At 43.2% G+C, this 22,578-nt stretch overlaps 1 protein-coding gene across 5 annotated transcripts in view; it reads right to left on the reverse strand.

The window, feature by feature from the left end:
• Positions 1-22,578, reverse strand: part of LOC118376237 (reelin) — a 315,561-nt gene that overhangs the window by 16,130 nt on the left and 276,853 nt on the right. For 3 of the 5 annotated variants that reach the window (XM_052474627.1, XM_052474628.1, XM_052474626.1), the window contains 6 exons: positions 4,137-4,305; positions 3,878-4,018; positions 3,515-3,692; positions 1,404-1,597; positions 852-1,156; positions 372-526 (listed from right to left, as the gene is read on the reverse strand). In XM_052474627.1, the coding sequence (XP_052330587.1) occupies positions 372-526; positions 852-1,156; positions 1,404-1,597; positions 3,515-3,692; positions 3,878-4,018; positions 4,137-4,305 (1,142 nt within the window). The remainder of the gene's footprint in view (positions 1-371; positions 527-851; positions 1,157-1,403; positions 1,598-3,514; positions 3,693-3,877; positions 4,019-4,136; positions 4,306-22,578) is intronic. The other 2 variants (XM_052474630.1, XM_052474629.1) reach the window with 2 other exon arrangements.

The raw sequence follows: 22,578 nt of genomic DNA on the forward strand, positions 1-22,578 counted from the left end.
ACATGGACTTGCAAAAACATAACTTGTACATACACACATATCCTGTACTTTTGATCACAGCATACACAAATACACCCAACCCCCCCCCACAGACACACACACACTCCTAGCGGTTAATCTCAGAAGTGTCTAGGGAAGCAGGGGTGTTCAATGTCAGTTATGGAGGGCCAAAACAGCTTTCATCCTCTCCTAATCAGGAACTGATTCAGACCTGGGATACCAGGTGAGAGCAATTAACTAATAGGTAGAAACAAAAAACAGAAGTGTTCCGGAATTGAACATCCCTGGTCTAGAGGGTAGGAACAGGGATTGTTTTTCGACAGGGCCACACACTCAACCATTTCCACTGTTTTGTACACAATTGTTGTTACCTTGAACTGCATGACCCAGCCTTTGTCCGGGACAATGTCATGTGTGACTGCATACACCACTCTGCCGTCATCATTACCACACACCATAACTCCGTCTGGAGAGCTACAGAACCTCTGAACCGCACAGTCCTCACTGAACAGCCAGTGATCACTCACTGAGCGAGAGGGAAGCAGTGGAGAGGGGTCAGAGAAAGGAAGAGGGAGAGAGAAAGTAAGCATCCATCTCATCAAACAAAATACCTTTTTTCAAATACCTTATTTGTTTTTTTCATATACGTAGATTCAATAAATGTTCCTTCTGAAAGCAGTTGTATTTGATGCGGTCATTGCTTATTAGGATGAAACCTAATATGAGAGGCACAAAATCAACTCAACAATCAGACATGGGCAGTCAAGAATTAGGGCCTGTATGACTGAAAGATCCTCCCCCAACTGTGTATGTACATGTAGTTGTGTATTTACCTGTCGTTGTGTATGTACCTGTGGTGGTGTATGTTGTGGTCTCGTCCAGATCCCCTGTGTATATACCTGAGGTGCTCTCCTCCTCTCCCTCATTCAACAGGCCTATCCTGCCCGTGGGGGTACCATCAGCGGGCGCTCTCTCATGGTTAGGCAGCGCCACCCCTCCGAAGGTGTCAGAGATCTGTGCCCGCGGGTCGGAACCAGCGATTAGGACGTTATCCAGTGCCCAGTCACTGTGGTCGGACCCCTCGTGGGTCGGTTGCCACCAGCGCACACGCACACCCTCCTGACGGGCCGCATGGGGCAGCAGTACATTGACGAATCTACACATGACACACAGGTTAGGATTGGGAACAGCTGATGTGAAGGAAAAAGACAGGTTAAAGCCAATTCCCAGTTACTGTATATCCTATTTTACTGTACTTCATTACTTGTAAGTCTATAAATACTCCTACTTTTATCATGTGTGTTAAGCCTGACGAAGACCTTTGGGTAGAACATAAACCGTGGGAGCACTGGGAGCAATCAACAAAGTGTGCGTATATCTATTTTTCATAAAAAAAGGCCCACCCAGGCTTTCTGTACAGGTCGTAAAAGATCTCTGTCAACAGGATCCAGTTGATTCCACCATTCAGACTGAACTCCAGTAGTACACACTGGTTACGGTTGCTCGGCGGGGTCATGCAGCCATACATAAAGTAGAACTGGATGAACTCTGCTTTGGTCAGGTTCAGATCCACCGTCACCAGCTGACGACTACAACTCTGTTGGAGAGAGACAGATACAAGAGACAACATGGAGGTTAAAGAGAAAGACATATTAGGTGGTGTCACAAACCTCGTCCTCCTCTTCTGAGAGTAGCGAGAAGGATCGGAGGACTAACACTGAACAAAAACAACAAACTAACAGTCCCGTAAGGTGAATGACAAAACACTAAACAGGAAATAGACACCCAAGAAACCCAGGTGGAAAAAGGCTACCTAGTATGATTCTCAATCAGAGACAACTAACGACACCTGCCTCTGATTGAGAACCATAGTAGGCCGAACACAAAAACCAACATAGAAAAACAAACAGACTGCCCACCCCAACTCACACCCTGACCATACTAAAACAAAGACAAAAAACAAAGGAACTAAGGTCAGAACATGACAGATGGAGAGACACACCAGGTTTGGGCTCAATTTAATTTACGTATTAAAGTTAAAATGTTAATCATTTTTAATTGAGGTGAAAGAGAAAATCAAATTCAAGTAAAAATAGCGTTTTATTTTCAATAAGGAAGTGTCTGTTATTAAATTGTAGTGTCAGCTCACTTTCCAAAATGAACTGTAATAAATTCTAACCCTGATAACAACAGAGAGGCGGGGGCAATGCAAATACATTTTGAGGATCTGAGGACCCATGCAACATCTTTTCAGTCTCCTGAGGGGGAGTAGGTTTTGTCGTGCCCTCTTCACGACTGACTTGGTGTGATTGGACCATGTTAGTTTGTTGTTGATGTAGACACCAAGGAACTTGAAGCTCTCAACCTGCTCCAGTGCTGCCCTGTAGATGAGAATGGGGTCATGCTCGGTCCTCTTTTTCCTGTTGTCCACAATCATCTCCTTTGCCTCCTTTGGCTGTAGTCAATGAATAGCATTCTCACATAGGTGTTCCTTTTGTCCAGCTGGGAAAGGGCAGTGTGGAGTGCAATAGAGATCGCATCATCTGTGGATCTGTTGGGGCGGTATGCAACTTGGAATGGGTCTAGGGTTTCTGGGATAATGGTGTTGATGGGAGCCATGACCAGCCTTTCAAAGCACTTCATGGCTACAGACGTCAGTGCTACGGGTCGGCTGTGCTTCCCTTTGTAGTCTGTAATGGTTTGCAAGCCCTGCCACATCCGACGAGCATCAGAGCCGGTGTAGTACGATTCGATCTTAATCCTGTATTGATGCTTTGCCTGTTTGATTGTTCGTCGGAGAGCATAGTGGGATTTCTTATAAGCTTCCTGGTTAGAGTCAGAGTCCCGCTCCTTGAAAGTGGCAGCTCTAGCCTTTAGGTAGTGCGGATGTTGCCTGTAATCCATGGCTTCTGGTTTGGGTATGTACGTACGATCACTGTTGGGATGACGTCATCTATGCAGTTAGTGATGAAGCCAATGACTCATGTGGTGTACTCCTCAATGCCATCGTAGGATTCCCTGAACTTATTCCAATCTGTGCTAGCAAAACAGTCCTGTAGCTTAGCATCTGCTTCATCTGACCACTTTTGTATTGATCTAGTCACTGGTGCTTCCTGCTTTAATTTTTGCAGGAGGAATCAGGAGGACAGAATTATGGTCAAATTTGCCAAAATGAGGGCGAGGGAGAGCTTTGTATGCATCTCCGTGTGTGGAGTCAAGGTGGTCCAGAGTTTTTTTCCCCTCTGGTTGCACATGTAACATGCTGATAGAAATTTGGTAAAACGGATTTAAGTTTCCCTGCATTTAAGTCCCCGGCAACTAGGAGCTCCGCTTATGGGTGAGCGTTTTCTTGTTTGCTTATGCCGGAATACAGCTCATTCAATGCTGTCTTACTGTAGTGCCAGCCTCTATCTGTGGTGGTATGTAAACAGGTATGAAGAATACAGATGAAAACTCTCTCTGTAGGTAGTGTGGTCTACAGGCACAATGTATTGATAGATTGATAGGCACTGACCCCGCTGAAGTGCAGTGCAGCCCCAGATGCCACCGCCCCACAAACAGTGCTGAGCTTTCCCCCGGTTACCAGGTGCCAGTGGCTAAGAGAGGGGGCCCGGCTGAAACTGTCCTTCAGCTGGGAGGGCAGGGGGGCCACAGGCTCATCACAGTACTCGCCTTCCCACTCTGGGTCACACCTACATGGGGGACGAGAGGTGAGAGAAAGGGGTAAGGAGGTTATTGAATGGCCTCTCAGGTTGCTATGTGTGACATTGTTGTTACAGATGTCGGAACTTCTACTTCAACATGGCAATGGAACACCACATTTGTGTCTGTAATTATTATTTCATGCTGGTGTGTTATTGAAATATCAGTCACTCACACACAGGAGCTCTGCTGGCAGCGTCCATGTCCGGAGCACATGTCGGAGCAGCCGTCTCCGATGTAGAGATTGTCCAGAGCCCAGGTCTGCTGCTTGTCAAACGGAGCCTGCTGGAACCAACGGAACCGCGTAGCTGGAGACCTGCAGATACATTTTAATGACATAATACAACTCGAACCAACTGTTCAAATGTTTGGACAGTGATTTTGAAGAATAACAACCTCGGTTTGGTTTGGCAGTCAAACAATGTGTAACTGACCTGGCGTAGATGGGAATGGGCAGAGTGACTCGGCCCCACTTGTTGTATGTGTCTGCCACCAGCAGTCTCTGTAGGGTGTAGGAGGCGCAGTCTTGACTGGTGGGGAGACAGTCACGCACCAGAGGTTGCCAGTGCAGACCCAGGTCCAGAGAATACTCAAGCTCAATGGCTGTAATGGACAAGGGTACAGAAAGACGCATAAATCAAATTATAAATCAAATCTAATGTTATTAGTCGCATACACACGTGTAAACTTTATTTAACTAGGCAAGTCAGTTAAGAACAAATTCTTCTTTTTATTGACAGTCTACACCGGCCAAACCTGGACGACACTGGGAAAATTGTGTTCCGCTGTATGGGACTCCAAATCACGGCCGGTTGTGATAGAGCCTGGATTTGAACCAGGGTGTCTGTAGTGACACCTCAAGCACTGAGATGCAGTGCCTTAGACCACTGTACCAAACGGGAGCAGTGGAAAATATTCAGGCCGCTTCCCTTCTTCCACATTTTGTTATTTTGCAGCCTTATTCTAAAATAGATTAAAAACATTGTATAAATGTATAAAAAAAACAGAAATCTTGTTTGCATAAGTATTCAGACCCTTCGCTATGAGACTCAAAATTGAGCTCAGGTGCATCCTGTTTCCATTGATCATCCCTGAGGAGTTTCTACAACTTGATTGGAGTCCGCCTGTGGAAAATTCAATTGATTGGACATGATTTGGAAAGGCACACACCTGTCTATATAAGGTCCCACAGTTGACAGTGCATGTCATGAGGTGGAAGGGATTTTCGGTTAAGCTCCGAGACAGGATTGTGTCGAGGCACAGATCTGGGGAAGGGTACCAAAAAATGTCTGCAGCATTGAAGATCCACAAGAACACAGTGGTCTCCATCACTCTTAAATGGAAGGAGTTTGGAACCACCAAAACTCTTCCTAGAGCTGACTGCCCGGCCAAACTGAGCTGTGGGATGTGACCATATATATATATATATATATATATATATATATATATATATATATATATACATACATACATGTAACTGACAGTTAGACTTACAGGTTATGTCGTTGTCTTTTGTTTGAATTGTTTATGTGTCCGCTGTGCGGGGAAATGATAATACAAGCGGAACTACGTAGCTAATACTGTTGTAACGGGATCCTTATTGTAGCAACACACCTTTGGAGGGAAGGCAATCCTGCGCTGCGTTAGCTAAGTTTTCATGTCATCGGGTGTAGTTCATAAAGGTTGAAGAGTGTATGTTAGGATGAAGTGTGAATTCATGCCAGGAATAATAAGTGTGAAGTTTGATTTCCTCCCTTCTGTAATAAGCAGCCAATGAGGTATTTGTTCCTTTATTCATGTGTTAATCTGAACCTGTTATAACGCCGGTTAAACTGTTATGTATGTAAGCACTTCAGAGTTATACCAAGCTAATAAGTCACTCGTAAGATAAGGTTGTAAGAGTGTGCTTAACTGTATTTTTCATTTACTTTATAGTTCTCACGGAAGGTGATAATTCTGACTAAAACTACAGAATAAAGCCGCCAGTTAAAATCAAGGAACGGTTGTGCTCCTGGTTACTGAAGGGAGCTACAGTGAGAACTCAATGCTCTTCACGAGCAAGAGAGAAAGAAGAATCACATCCAGCTGTAAAACGTCTACAAGATTCCCAAATCCTGGTAGACCCTGTCATCTGCCAGATAAGAGTTTTGCACCTACCTGCAAACTAAGAAGAAAATCTCCACATAAGGAAGCATCGTGAGGCAACATAAGGTCAAGACTAACAGGAAAGTCAGACACGCAAGTACAAGTCAAGGTGTTTGAAGGTGGTCCTAGCCTTGTGAACAGCTAATAAGAGACTTTAAGATTACAATTCGTAAGGACTGGAGATAGTTGTCTATTTCATAAAGACTCTGGTATTATGCATTTGCTCTTTCTATCTTAATGTATCACTGGTATGTGTATTACTAAAAAATATTATTTGATACTTACCAAAAATATATATATAGTCACAAACATTAAGGGTCAGCGTACACCTATTAATTATATATTCATCTGTAAGTTAATAGTGTAATTGTTTGGTAAGGTGTTTGTTCAAGCCTTTGTTACAAGCATTATACATGTTTATACCACATACTGAGTTTTAAATTACAGTGAATTAGAGTATAAATTACCTACTCACTTATCCAAACCTTAGCTAGAATTGATTTGACTTGATTTAGAATGTCAGAAAGAGGTAGTTTCACTAAAGGTGATAGAGATGGGGTGGGTCAAGTTGAGCAGCTGCAGCAACACCTCGCAAACTTCGAGCCTTCATCAGAACAAACAGAACAGCAGGAAGAGGCCCAGACTGGTGTGGAGTCACTTCGGCCAGTGAATGATGATACAGAGGCTGCTAATGAGGTAGCACAACAAGAGCCACGAAAAGGTGAGAGGGTCCGCAGGTTAACTGAAAAGGGCAGAGAACTGCGCGACGAAAGGTGGAGACAGCTCGAACATCGTTTCAGGGTCAGCTATGAGAAGTGGAAGGCTCTGGTAAAGGAAGCAAAACTGTCACTGACAGGCTGTTGCTCTGAAGACCTACTAGAAGACCTCTTAAACAAGATTAGCCATGCCTCTACAGAGCTAAACCTTGTCTATGTAAATTTGCGTCAAATCGACATTCCCGACAACGATATACGACGCAGAGTTGATACTTGTGAAGCAGTTACAATGTCTATTATCAAGACTGTAAGGTGTCATTTAAAAGGCAGGGAAGAAGGTCAAAGTAACCAGATAGAGTTGCACTGGAAGGACAGCAATTCCTTGTGCATGTCTGAACTCTCACATAAGTCAAGTCTCAACTATCAGCCCTCAAGTGCTTCCTCCCAGTCTCAAAGCAACTCAAAGGTCAACTCCAGACACTCAAGCGTGTCATCTGTCAAGAGACAAGAGGCTGCGGCGGAAGTTGCTGCTAACCAAGCAGCTTTAGAAGTAATGGTTAAGCAAGAACGCCAACTAGAAGAGCTTCAGCGACTCGAAGATGAAGATAAGAAGAGGACAGCGGAGCAAGAAGCTGAGGCTGTGAAACGCAGCTTAGAAGAAGCTAGGCTGCGAGTCAAGTTAGAAAATGCTGCCAGACGAAGGACACTAGAAGACAAGCGTAGAGAGTTAGAGCGCCTAGAAGTGCTCAAGAAACTAAATGCTGCCAAGGCGCGAATGCAAGTGTATGAGCAAGATGAAAACTCAGAGGACGAGAAGAGAGAACTACTCTCTAACTGCAAATCTATGAAAGAAGTCACGCACAGAAGTGGCTCATTTCACAGTCTCTCACCACAACATGTTGTGACAAGCACACAGCAAGAAGATGGCACCAATAGCATGTTCAGGTTACTAGCGGAATCAATCAGTGAAAGCCGCCTCCCCATACCAGAACCAGTAACATTCAATGGAGAACCACTCTCGTTCACTGACTGGAAGGTCTCTTTTCAGACTCTGATAGACAGGAAGAACATACCAGCAACTGAGAAGATATATTACTTGAGAAAATATATTGGTGGGCCTGCCAAGAAAGCCATTGAAAGTTACTTTATGTTAGGAACAGAGTCAGCCTACTATGCTGCATGGACCATTCTTGAAGAAAGGTACGGAAACAAATTCCTCATCGCCAAGTCCTTCAGAGATAAGCTCAATGCATGGCCTAAGATAGGATCCAAGGACAGTCTTGAACTTAGAGACCTTGTAGACTTTCTTCGCAGCTGTGAGGCTGCTATGTCTCAGAATAAGGGCCTGGAGGTGCTCAATGACTGTAATGAAAACCAAAAGATCCTCGCTAAACTTCCAGATTGGCTAACTTCAAGATGGAATAGAAAGGTCATAGACATCTTAGAAGAAACTGAGATCTTTCCAAGCTTCAGTCAGTTTGTGAAGTTTCTCACGAGAGAAGCAAAGATCGCTTGCAATCCTGTGACATCCCTTCATGCTTTGAAACCAAGCGAAGATGGAAAACCTAAGACGCCAAGGATTCAAAGCCCCGGATCAAGGGTATTAGCAACTAACTCTGATGAGAAAGATACTAGTTACTAGTTGTGTCTTCTGTGAGAAGTCAGGTCACAGTCTCCACAAATGCTGGAAGTTCATGGATAAGCCCACCGCAGAGCGACAGAAGTTTGTTCAAGAGAATAAATTGTGCTTTGGCTGTTTAAGGCCTGGGCATCGCTCAAAAGATTGTGATAACAGGAACACCTGCGACACGTGTCAGAGGAGGCATCCATCCTGCCTGCACGAAGATCGTACATACCTTAAGGGAAGAATTCGGCAGTACCTGTATGGTTAGTGAGAAAGTCCATATTGCAAATGTACGGTCCCTTACTAGACGTCCGAAATCGTTTGTAAAATTCGCGGACGGCGTCGGGCCGAGCGGCAGGGCCGGACCTACCAGGAAGTCATCAAATGAACGTTGTCGGACATTCGGTTTCCGTTTTACAAAAATAATAAGATTTATGTCATTTTTCCCATGTCCCGGAAATTCCCACAAGAGGGCATAAGCAATCATATGGCTATTGCTACAAAACATCACGATTCACGACGGGGCCTTATCTCGAAAACTGAAAATATTTAGAAGCCGAAACTCGGTGAGCGTAGGGGCGGCATAATGGGCAGTTGGCCCCGAACAAGATGGCGTCTAGGCCTCAACGGTTTTTGAGTTATGGCCATTTATCTGGGATTAAAGGTCCAAAATGAAAATAGAGAAATTATTTTTCCACTTCACGTCAAAGTCAAGGAGCCTCCGGTGTCAATAAAAAAAAGAACCAGCCATTTATCTATCGTCATTTAAGAGAAATCGTACAACGACACCTTGGTGATGTTCACGGATAGGTGTTTTTTTTTTTTCAACGGTTACAGATCCAGTTGCAGGTTGTTCCTACGAATCTTTTAAAGTGTGCTGCGGAGCTCTGCGAGATTTCTGTGATTTTCTATGATTTTCTGAAATAACACACACTCACTAAACCCTCCGTAAATAACTCAGTTCTTAACGTAAAGACTTAAAACTCGGGATTCTGTAAAGGCATACCCCAATCATGATATGAGTTTATTTATAGCTTCCTGTGCCAACCGGAAGTGCCTTTAATGGTGTCACAGTGGCAGTTTCCATGGGTTAAAAAGGTCAGATCTTTTCAAAACTTCATATGTGTGACTAGGTAACCCTCGTGAACTGTAAATCAGTCATTTCTCCCAACAGATGTCAAAGAAAATCTCTCACACGCACACACAGCAAGGATGGAGTGAAAAGTGCGGTTCTCAAAGACACAGAGAGCAGGCAATGGCATAAACATAATAATCTCTAGGCCGTGCCGAGTTCAACGAGATATCCCGCTTGACCGTAGCTCGCTCGGTCTGAGCGCAGCGACCATTAGAAAAGTAGGCCCAAAATGAAGCCTGCCCCACAACGTCATTTGCTTTTGGGTGACAGTGAGAGAACCGTTAGGGTGAGAAGCACAATTCGACCTCAGGTATGTTCCTAAGGTCCTTCCGATCCGTGCAAGCCTAACGTTGACAGTGTGGCATTAACCCTTAATAGTTAAAAGATGGTGTTTACTTCAAAAAGTTTGCATTGATTTCTCTCCCCATAGGAATACATTGCCTTTACCCCTAAATTCAACCTGAAGTCTATATGGGTTATGAATGCCGTATGAACCTGTCTTTGGTAACAGTCCATCAGGCCAGTATGAGGTCTACCTGTGTTGATTCTAAGCTTCCTGGACCAACCGGAAGTGGTTAAAATCACCCTAAAAGTGTTTTTCCATTACCTGCCTGCAGTTTGATAGACATAGTGCATTCAACCCTGTGTAAATCAGTCAATTCTTAACGTAAGGACTTAAAACTCAGGATTCTGTAAAATCATAGCCCAGTGAGGATATGTGTTGACTTATAGCTTCCTGTGACAACCGGAAGTGCCTTAATTGGTGTCTCAGGGGCTGTTTCGAGGGGTTAAAAAAGTCAGATCTGTCCAAAACTTCATATGTGTGATTAGGCAACCCCATGAACTGTCAATCAGTCATTTTTCCCATAAAATTTCAAAGGAAAACTAAATCACACAGACACACAACTTGGAAGGAGGGACGTATTGGGGGTTGTAGAGACAGACAGTGCCTCCAATAGTTAGCTTTGTTCGAGCTAAAAAGAACCGTCAGACCTAGAGTTCGAAACTTTAGAAACCTGTTCTAGACCTCGGGTCGATAGTGCGTGGTGAGTTAGGTGGCTCTAGAAGGTTCTCGGACCGAGAAATAGCCTCGTACATTTGCAATGACTTCAATTCATTTTGACCATTACGAAAATGGCGACATTTAGAAAAGTCTCAGAGACACAAGACTAGGTGCATTGAAACCGGCTCGGGCCATAGAGACGGACCCCAACGTTTCGGTCCGATAGCTCATTCAAGGACCCCATAGCAAGGCATGGAAAAAGTGGATTTTCAGCACCAATTAGGGTTTTACTCGGGCACCGAAGGACCTATCGAGCCGAAACTCGGGATTCGGGGTCGCCTCACATAGGCCTTCACATAATGTCTGACCTGGACCCGCAGCTAGAACGTAACTATGTGTTTTACGTTTTTATTATGTTTTAAACTAATGGCGCTGTGAATTATGGGCCTGCTCTGACATATGTGATAGTTGGCTTCTAAATGAGTTGGAAAAAGTGGGTTTGGTGTCAATTGGTATCAGTTTGGTGTCAGAATGACATCTAATTGACTGGTGGACACTGACTTGCTAGTTGACTTTTGTACATTAGCAATATGTTTAAACGGAGAGGGACCATCACCAAAATGGCATTCTGAAATCAACACAAAAAATGGCATCACCATAGTCTCCAGGCTGTGCAGAGTTCAACGAGACGCCCGCTTGACCGTAGCTCGCTCTGAGTGCAGCGACCTTGAAAAAAAGAAGGCGCAAAGGAAGGCTGGCCCTCAATGTCATTTGCTTTTGGGTGACAGTGAGAGAACCGTTAGGGTGAGAAGCACAATTCGACCTCGGGTACGTTCCTAAGGTCCTCCCGATCCGTGCAAGCCTAACCTTGACCCTGTGGCATTAACCCTTAACAGTTAAAAGAAGGTGTTTACATCAAAGAGTTTGCATTGACTTCTCTCCCCATAGGAATACATTGCCTGCACCTCTAAATTCAACCTGAAGCCTATGTGGGTTATGAATGCCTTATGAACCTGTCTTCTATGACAGTCCATCAGACCACTATGAGGTCTACCTGTGTCGATTCTAAGCTTCCTGGAGCAACCGGAAGTGGTTAGATTGACCCAAAAGGAGTTTTGATGTACATAACCTTCAAAGGTGAAAATGACTGCATTCAACACTGTGTAGATCATAGATCAGTCAATTCTTAACTTAAAGACTTAAAACTCAGGATTCTGTAAGTGTTTATGTCAATCAAGACATGTGTTTACTTATAGCTTCCTGTGCCAACCGGAAGTGCCTTTAATTGGGTCACACTGTCTGTTTTGAAGGGTTAGAAAAGTCACATCTCTCCAAAACTTCATATGTGTGACCAGGTAACCCTCCTAAACTGTAAATCAGTCATTTCTCCCAGCAGATGTCAAAGAAAAGCTCTCACACGCACACACAGCAAGGATGGAGTGAAAAAGTGTGGTTCTTAAAGACACAGAGAGCAGGCAATGGCATAAACATAATGTCTAGGCCGTGCCGAGTTCAACGAGATATCCCGCTTGACCGTAGCTCGCTCGGTCTGAGCGCAGCGACCATTAGAAAAGTAGGCCCAAATGAAGCCTGCCCCACAACGTCATTTGCTTTTGGGTGACAGTGAGAGAACCGTTAGGGTGAGAAGCACAATTCGACCTCAGGTACGTTCCTAAGGTCCTTCCGATCCGTGCAAGCCTAACGTTGACCGTGTGGCATTAACCCTTAATAGTTAAAAGAAGGTGTTTACTTCAAATAGTTTGCATTGACTTCTCTCCCCATAGGAATACATTGCCTGCACCCCTAAATTCAACCTGAAGTCTATATGGGTTATGAATGCCGTATGAACCTGTCTTTGATAACAGTCCATCAGGCCAGTATGAGGTCTACCTGTGTTGATTCTAGGCTTCCTGGACCAACCGGAAGTGGTTAAAATCACCCTAAAAGTGTTTTTCCATTACCTGCCTGCAGTTTGATAGACATAGTGCATTCAACCCTGTGTAAATCAGTCAATTCTTAACGTAAGGACTTAAAACTCAGGATTCTGTAAAATCATAGCCCAGTGAGGATATGTGTTGACTTATAGCTTCCTGTGCCAACCGGAAGTGCCTTTAATGATGTCACAGTGGCAGTTTCCAAGGGTTAAAAAGGTCAGATCTTTTCAAAACTTCATATGTGTGACTAGGTAACCCTCATGAACTGTAAATCAGTCATTTCTCCCAACAGATGTCAAAGAAAAGCTCTCACACGCACACACAGCAAGGCTGGAGTGAAAAAGTGCGGTTCTCAAAGACACAGAGAGCAGGCAATGGCATAAACATAATCTCTAGGCCGTGCCGAGTTCAACGAGATATCCCGCTTGACCGTAGCTCGCTCGGTCTGAGCGCAGCGACCATTAGAAAAGTAGGCCCAAAATGAAGCCTGCCCCACAACGTCATTTGCTTTTGGGTGACAGTGAGAGAACCGTTAGGGTGAGAAGCACAATTCGACCTCAGGTACGTTCCTAAGGTCCTTCCGATCCGTGCAAGCCTAACCTTGACCGTGTGGCATTAACCCTTAATAGTTAAAAGAAGGTGTTTACTTCAAAGAGTTTGCATTGACTTCTCTCCCCATAGGAATACATTGCCTGAACCCCTAAATTCAACCTGAAGTCTATATGGGTTATGAATGCCGTATGAACCTGTCTTTGATGACAGTCCATCAGGCCAGTATGAGGTCTACCTGTGTTGATTCTAAGCTTCCTGGACCAACCGGAAGTGGTTAAAATCACCCTAAAAGTGTTTTTCCATTACCTGCCTGCAGTTTGATAGACATAGTGCATTCAACCCTGTGTAAATCAGTCAATTCTTAACGTAAGGACTTAAAACACAGGATTCTGTAAAAGCATAGCCCAGTGAGGATATGTGTTGACTTATAGCTTCCTGTGCCAACCGGAAGTGCCTTAATTGGTGTCTCAGGGGCTGTTTCGAGGGGTTAAAAAGTCAGATCTGTCCAAAACTTCATATGTGTGATTAGGCAACCCCCATGAACTGTAAATCAGTCATTTTTCCCATAAAATTTCAAAGGAAAACTAAATCACACAGACACACAACTTGGAAGGAGGGACGTATTGGGGTTGTAGAGACAGACAGTGCCTCCAATAGTTAGCTTTGTTCGAGCTAAAAAGAACCGTCAGACCTAGAGTTCCGAAACTTTAGAAACCTGTTCTAGACCTCGGGTCGATAGTGCGTGGTGAGTTAGGTGGCTCTAGAAGGTTCTCGGACCGAGAAATAGCCTCGTACATTTGCAATGATTTCAATTCATTTTGACCATTACGAAAATGGCGACATTTAGAAAAGTCTCAGAGACACAAGACTAGGTGCATTGGAACCGGCTCGGCCCATAGAGACGGACCCCAACGTTTCGGTCCGATAGCTCATTCAAGGACCCCATAGCAAGGCATGGAAAAAGTGGATTTTCAGCACCAATTAGGGTTTTACTCGGGCACCGAAGGACCTATCGAGCCGAAACTCGGGATTCGGGGTCGCCTCACATAGGCCTTCACATAATGTCTGACCTGGACCCGCAGCTAGAACGTAACTATGTGTTTTACGTTTTTATTATGTTTTAAACTAAAGGCGCTGTGAATTATGGGCCTGCTCTGACATATATGATAGTTGGCTTCTAAATGAGTTGGAAAAAGTGGGTTTGGTGTCAATTGGTATCAGTTTGGTGTCAAAATGACATCTAATTGACTGATGGACACTGACTTGCTAGTTGACTTTTGTACATTAGCAATATGTTTAAACGGAGAGGGACCATCACCAAAAGTGACATTCTGAAATCAACCCTAACGAGCCATGGAGATGAACCAGAATCACTGCCCAGCTATCCCGAGTTCATCGGGCCAGTCAATTTCACATTCCTGCAGGATTTTTATAGCATGACAAATTCGTGATGGTACCTGCCCATTGAACCATATTGCAAATGCACAGTGACTTTGCAAAAGTGAGAAAACATAAACAAATGGACATGATGAAATCAACACAACGAGTGATGGAAATGTACAACTATCACTGCTCAGCCATCCTGTGTTCATCAGACCAGTCAATTTTGCATTTTTGAGCAAGGTCAAATTTCATATGGTAAATGCACATTGAAACATATTGCAAATGCGCGCGCACTTGCAATATGATTCTATAGTGTAAAAACATCACCTAATGGACATGATGAAATCAACACAACGAGTGATGGAAATGTACAACTATCACTGCCCGGCCATCCTGTGTTCCCATAGCGAGCATTAATATCAGAATGACCGGTAAATGCATTTACAACCATATTTTTATTTTTGGGTTACCAGTTGCACAACAATGCACGTGCATTTGCAATATGATTCTATAGTGAAAAACATCACCTAATGGACATGATGAAATCAACACAACGAGTGATGGAAATGTACAACTATCACTGCTCGGCCATCCTGTGTCCATCAGACCAGTCAATTTTGCATTTTTGAGCATGTCAAATTTCATATGGTAAATGCACATTGAAACATATTGCAAATGCGCGCGCACTTGCAATATGATTCTATAGTGTAAAAACATCACCTAATGGACATGATGAAATCAACACAACGAGTGATGGAAATGTACAACTATCACTGCTCGGCCATCCTGTGTCCATCAGACCAGTCAATTTTGCATTTTTGAGCATGTCAAATTTCATATGGTAAATGCACATTGAAACATATTGCAAATGCGCGCGCACTTGCAATATGATTCTATAGTGTAAAAACATCACCTAATGGACATGATGAAATCAACACAACGAGTGATGGAAATGTACAACTATCACTGCTCGGCCATCCTGTGTCCATCAGACCAGTCAATTTTGCATTTTTGAGCATGTCAAATTTCATATGGTAAATGCACATTGAAACATATTGCAAATGCGCGCGCACTTGCAATATGATTCTATAGTGTAAAAACATCACCTAATGGACATGATGAAATCAACACAACGAGTGATGGAAATGTACAACTATCACTGCCCGGTCATCCTGTGTTCCCATAGCGAGCATTAATATCAGAATGACCGGTAAATGCATTTACAACCATATTTTAATTTTTGGGTTACCAGTTGCACAACAATGCACGTGCATTTGCAATATGATTCTATAGTGAAAAACATCACCTAATGGACATGATGAAATCAACACAACAAGTGATGGAAATGTACAACTATCACTGCTCGGCCATCCTGTGTTCATCAGACCAGTCAATTTCACATTCCTGCAGGATTTTTATAGCATGACAAATTCGTGATGGTACCTGCCCATTGAACCATATTGCAAATGCACAGTGACTTTGCAAAAGTGAGAAAACATAAACAAATGGACATGATGAAATCAACACAACAGGTGATGGAAATGTACAACTATCACTGCTCAGCCATCCTGTGTTCATCAGACCAGTCAATTTTGCATTTTTGAGCATGTCAAATTTCATATGGTAAATGCACATTGAAACATATTGCAAATGCGCGCACTTGCAATATGATTCTATAGTGAAAAAACATCACCTAATGGACATGATGAAATCAACACGAGTGATGGAAATGTACAACTATCACTGCTCGGCCATCCTGTGTCCATCAGACCAGTCAATTTTGCATTTTTGAGCATGTCAAATTTCATATGGTAAATGCACATTGAAACATATTGCAAATGCGCGCGCACTTGCAATATGATTCTATAGTGTAAAAACATCACCTAATGGACATGATGAAATCAACACAACGAGTGATGGAAATGTACAACTATCACTGCCCGGCCATCCTGTGTTCCCATAGCGAGCATTAATATCAGAATGACCGCTAAATGCATTTACAACCATATTTTTATTTTTGGGTTACCAGTTGCACAACAATGCACGTGCATTTGCAATATGATTCTATAGTGAAAAAACATCACCTAATGGACATGATGAAATCAACACAACGAGTGATGGAAATGTACAACTATCACTGCTCGGCCATCCTGTGTCCATCAGACCAGTCAATTTTGCATTTTTGAGCATGTCAAATTTCATATGGTAAATGCACATTGAAACATATTGCAAATGCGCGCGCACTTGCAATATGATTCTATAGTGTAAAAACATCACCTAATGGACATGATGAAATCAACACAACGAGTGATGGAAATGTACAACTATCACTGCCCGGCCATCCTGTGTTCCCATAGCGAGCATTAATATCAGAATGACCGCTAAATGCATTTACAACCATATTTTTATTTTTGGGTTACCAGTTGCACAACAATGCACGTGCATTTGCAATATGATTCTATAGTGAAAAAACATCACCTAATGGACATGATGAAATCAACACAACGAGTGATGGAAATGTACAACTATCACTGCTCGGCCATCCTGTGTCCATCAGACCAGTCAATTTTGCATTTTTGAGCATGTCAAATTTCATATGGTAAATGCACATTGAAACATATTGCAAATGCGCGTGCACTTGCAATATGATTCTATAGTGTAAAAACATCACCTAATGGACATGATGAAATCAACACAACGAGTGATGGAAATGTACAACTATCACTGCCCGGCCATCCTGTGTTCCCATCAGACGAGCATTAATATCAGAATGAGCATGTCAAATGCATTTACAACCATATTTTTATTTTTGGGTTACCAGTTGCAACAATGCACGTGCATTTGCAATATGATTCTATAGTGAAAAAACATCACCTAATGGACATGATGAAATCAACACAACGAGTGATGGAAATGTACAACTATCACTGCTCGGCCATCCTGTGTCCATCAGACCAGTCAATTTTGCATTTTTGAGCATGTCAAATTTCATATGGTAAATGCACATTGAAACATATTGCAAATGCGCGCGCACTTGCAATATGATTCTATAGTGTAAAAACATCACCTAATGGACATGATGAAATCAACACAACGAGTGATGGAAATGTACAACTATCACTGCCCGGCCATCCTGTGTTCCCATAGCGAGCATTAATATCAGAATGACCGGTAAATGCATTTACAACCATATTTTTATTTTTGGGTTACCAGTTGCACAACAATGCACGTGCATTTGCAATATGATTCTATAGTGAAAAAACATCACCTAATGGACATGATGAAATCAACACAACGAGTGATGGAAATGTACAACTATCACTGCTCGGCCATCCTGTGTTCATCAGACCAGTCAATTTTGCATTTTTGAGCAAGGTCAAATTTCATATGGTAAATGCACATTGAAACATATTGCAAATGCACGTGCACTTGCAATATGATTATATAGTGAAAAAACATCACAAAATGGACATGATGAAGTCAACACAACGAGTGATGGAAAGGAACAACTATCACTGCCCGGCCATCCCGAGTTCATCAGGCCAGTCAATTTTGCATTTCTGCAGGATTTTTGAGCATGTCAAATTTCTTACGTCATTTGGCCCACAAAAAAATCCTTATGCACAATTTAAAAAAATATATAAAAAAATATGATAATAAAATTGGACAAAAGTATATTCATACAGTTCTTACACATGTGTAATTGACAAAAAATTGAAAGAATTTCAAAAACGGTCCAGAAAGCACTTTTTTAAGGGTGTGTGAAGTTTTTACAAAATTTTGACATTTTTGACTTTTGACTTTGACTTCCTATGAAATCATATTGGAATTGGACAAAACATATTCCTTATGCGCATGTAAAAAAAAAAAAAAAAAAAATTATGATAATAAAATTGGACAAAAGTATATTCATACAGTTCTTACACATGTGTAATTGACAAAAAATCGAAAGAATTTCGAAAAACGGTCCAGAAAGCACTTTTTATGGGTGTGTGAAGTTTTTACAAAATTTTGACATTTTTGACTTTTGACTTTTGACTTCCTATGAAATCATATTGGAATTGGACAAAACATATTCCTTATGCGCATATAAAAAAAATTAAAAAAATTATGATAATAAAATTGGACAAAAGTATATTCATACAGTTCTTACACATGTGTAATTGACAAAAAAATCGAAAGAATTTCGAAAAACGGTCCAGAAAGCACTTTTTTAAGGGGTGATAAGTTTTTGAAAAAAATTTCATTTTTTCAAAATTTTACTTTTGGACATTAATTTGGGTTACATCTCCAATATGAAAAACCCCGGTGGAGCGCATTTGCCCCCTGTTGAATTTTTAAAGTGTTACAACTGGCAATTACCATATGGCATTTGCAATACACTTTGCATGAATCAACGCCGAATTGGGTGGTATTGGCCAATGTGTATATGGTTTGTCCGATGCCAATGACATGCCATTCATTTTTGTCCAATACAGGGGGGTATTCCCTTACTAAAGAAAGGTTATGGGATAGGAAGACCTCACAAGATAAGGGGACAAGAGCGTCAAGTGAGGCCATATCTAACAGAGTCGTAAGGGACATTAACAACACTCACACCTCCACAATCATTCCAGTATGGGTGTCAACCACAAGTGAGCCAGATCGTGAAGTTCTTGTGTATGCACTTCTTGACACCCAGAGCGACACCACTTTTATCCTTGAAGAGACAACAAAGGCTCTCAATACAAGGAAGGAGCCAATCCAACTGAAACTCTCTACAATGGCTTCAAGGAATACCATTGTGTCCTGCCAGAAGCTGTCTGGTTTGCAGGTTAGAGGGCTTTACTTGGAGAAGAAAATCCCTCTGCCAACGACCTACTCGAGAGAGTTTATTCCTGCAAACAGAGATCATATTCCTACTCCAGAGACTGCAAGAGCATGGTCTCATCTTGAACACATTGCAGAGGAGATTGCTCCTCAACAGAGCTGTGATGTCGGTCTCTTAATTGGCTACAACTGCTCCCAGGCTCTCCTACCAAGAGAAATTGTGTCTGGTAAGGGAAATCAGCCTTTTGCTCAGAGAACAGATCTTGGCTGGAGCATAGTCGGCTATGGAAATCCATGTATCGACTATGGCGACCCTATTGGAGTGAGTCATCGGGTTATCGTTAGACAGGTGATGCCAAGCCTTCAATCTTCTTCCAACCTCACAAATCAAGTACACTATGTTTGTAGAACACGTGTAAGAGAGGTAATCACAACACTGGACATTATCAAGACGCTTGAATCTGACTTCAACGAGAGAGCTGCAGAAGAAGACCTCATATCTCAAGAGGATATCCGGTTCCTGAAGAAAATGAAAGAGGGCATCAGACGTAAGGACAATGGACATTATGAGATGCCGCTGCCGTTTAAGGAAGAAAGACCCAATCTGCCGAACAATAAAACATGTGCAGTTCACCGACTCAAGTGCCTGGAAAGGAGGCTAAGGAGAGACAAGCAGTACTACAAGGACTACACAGCATTCATGGAAGAGACTATAGCTTGTGGAGATGCTGAGAAGGTCTCTAAAGAGGAAATTAACAAGCATCCAGCATGGTACATCCCGCACCATGGGGTTTATCACCCACAAAAGCCTGGGAAGATACGAGTCGTCTTTGACTGCTCAGCTAAGTTTCGAGAGACGTCCTTGAATGATCATCTCCTTACCGGTCCAGAGTTGACAAACACATTGCTGGGCGTCCTTTGTCGTTTTCGTAAGGGGCCAGTTGCAATCATGTGTGACGTAGAGCGCATGTTCCACCAGTTTCATGTGAAAGCAGAAGACCAAGATTATCTACGGTTCCTTTGGTGGGAGAATGGAGATCTAGAGTCTCAACCCTCAGTGTATCGTATGAAGGTCCACTTGTTCGGCGCAGCTTCATCTCCTGGTTGCGCCAACTATGGTCTCAAACATCTTGCTGCCGAAGGACGAGGAAGCTTCAGCGAGAAGTCTATCCAGTTCATAGAAAGGAACTTTTATGTCGATGATGGGTTGACGAGCGTATCGTCTGAAGCTGAAGCGGCCCAGCTGGTGAAAGAAGCAAGAGAGCTTTGCAGCATCGGCAAACTTCGGTTGCACAAGTTTATCTCTAACAGCAAGGAAGTTATAGCCACAATTCCCAAGGAAGAACGTGCCAAGGGTGCCAAAGACCTGGATATGGCTCTGGGTGAACCACACATGGAGAGAGCGCTTGGTGTACTGTGGTGTGTCGCATCAGACGAGTTCCAGTTTAGAGTAGTTGTCAAGGAACGCCCACTCACAAGAAGAGGAGTGTTGTCTACAGTAGCCTCTGTATATGATCCACTTGGGTTTGTGGCACCCTTTGTCCTGGCGGGGAAGCAGATCTTGCAGCGGATGTGTCGTGACAAAATCGACTGGGATGACCCCTTCCAGATGACCTACGTTCCCAGTGGGAATTCTGGCTCCAAGGTCTACAAAACTTGTCTGAGGTAAGGATCCAACGAAGCTACTTGCCATCAAGTTTCAAGGAGGTGCAGAGTTATGAGCTCCATCACTTCTCTGACGCTAGTACCTCAGGTTATGGAGAGTGCTCATACCTCAGAACAATCAGCACCGCAGGAGAAGTTCATTGCTCCCTAGTTATGGGGAAGTCGAGAGTCGCCCCCTCCAAGGTTACGACCATACCACGACTGGAACTTTCAGCAGCGGTGGTAGCTGTTCGAACAAGTGACATGCTCAAAAAGGAGCTAGAGATACAAGGTCTACAGGAATACTTCTGGACCGACTCGAAGGTAGTTCTTGGCTACATCAACAATGAAGCCAGAAGATTCCACGTCTTTGTAGCTAACCGTATTCAACGCATTAAGCAAAGCACAGATCCCGAACAATGGAGATATGTGACCTCTGAAGAGAATCCTGCGGATCATGCTTCCAGAGGTCTCACATCAGAACAGCTCATGGCTTCCAACTGGTTCACAGGTCCAGACTTTCTTTGGCATGAAGAACTTCCCAAAGGACAAGTCAAGGGGAAGAGTTCTCAGACAATGATCCAGAGCTGAAATCCCTGGTCCATGATACCCAAGCAAAGGAAGAAAGATCATTACTAGATCACCTTCATAAGTTCTCAGACTGGGCAAGAGTGGTAAAAGCTATTGCCAGGCTCAAACGACATGTCAAGGAAGCCACAGGCTTAAAATTGAGGTCCAGTGAAGCTACAAGCATAGAAGAAAGGAGAGAGGCAGAGCTCACCATTATAAAGATGGTTCAAGAAGCAGCTTTCTCCCATGAGATACACAACCTCAGGCACCAGAAAGACATCAAGACCAAAGATAAAGCAAGCAAGTTGCATAAATTGAGTCCATTTCTGGATGAGCAAGGTATCCTCAGGGTGGGAGGTCGCTTGGCTCATGCAACTCTTCATTCCCATGTGAAGCATCCCGCAATCCTGCCAAGAGATAGCCACTTGTCAGTGCTGCTCGTCAAGCACTATCATGAAAGAGTACGACACCAAGGACGTGGAATGACGATCAATGAGCTGCGATCCAACGGTATATGGATCATAGGATGCAGCAATGCAGTTTCCTCTCACATCTACAAATGTGTGAAATGCAGGAAATTCAGAAGATGTACAGAAGGGCAAAGGATGGCAGATCTTCCGAAGGAACGCATGGAGACCGCGCCTCCCTTCACATACTGCGGGATGGACTGCTTTGGACCTTTCTATGCCAAGGACGGAAAGAAGAGAGTTAAAGCGTTATGGGCTCCTATTCACTTGCATGGGCTCCCGAGCAGTTCACATTGAAATGCTTGACGACTTAACCACCGACGCTTTTATCAATTCCCTGCGTTCATTCATTGCCATACGTGGTAATGTTCGTCAAATCAGATGTGATCAAGGCAGCAACTTCATTGGCGCAAGACGCGAGTTTGTGGACGCCCTGAAAGAAATGGATCAAACACGACTGAAGGAACTTGGATGCGAGTTTATCATGAACACCCCATCTTCAAGTCACATGGGTGGTGTTTGGGAAAGGCAAATCCGCACGATACGAAGTGTCTTAACATCCACTCTTGATCAGTCAGACAGAAGACTCGACACCGCTTCTCTGCGTACCTTTCTCTATGAAGTCATGGCGATTTTAAATAGTAGGCCCCTAACTACGGAATATCTGAATGATCCATTAGGTCCAGAACCTCTCACGCCAAATCACATCTTAACAATGAAGTCCACAGTTATCTTACCGCCACCTGGACAGTTCATCAAGGAAGATCTTTATCTCCGCAAGAGATGGCGCAGAGTACAATTTTTAGCCAATGAATTCTGGACAAGGTGGAAGAAAGAGTACCTCCTAAACCTCCAACACAGACAGAAATGGAGTAAAGACAGAAGAAACGCAAG

The sequence above is a fragment of the Oncorhynchus keta genome, chromosome 22, assembly GCF_023373465.1.
Source record: "Oncorhynchus keta strain PuntledgeMale-10-30-2019 chromosome 22, Oket_V2, whole genome shotgun sequence".
NCBI lineage: Eukaryota > Metazoa > Chordata > Actinopteri > Salmoniformes > Salmonidae > Oncorhynchus > Oncorhynchus keta.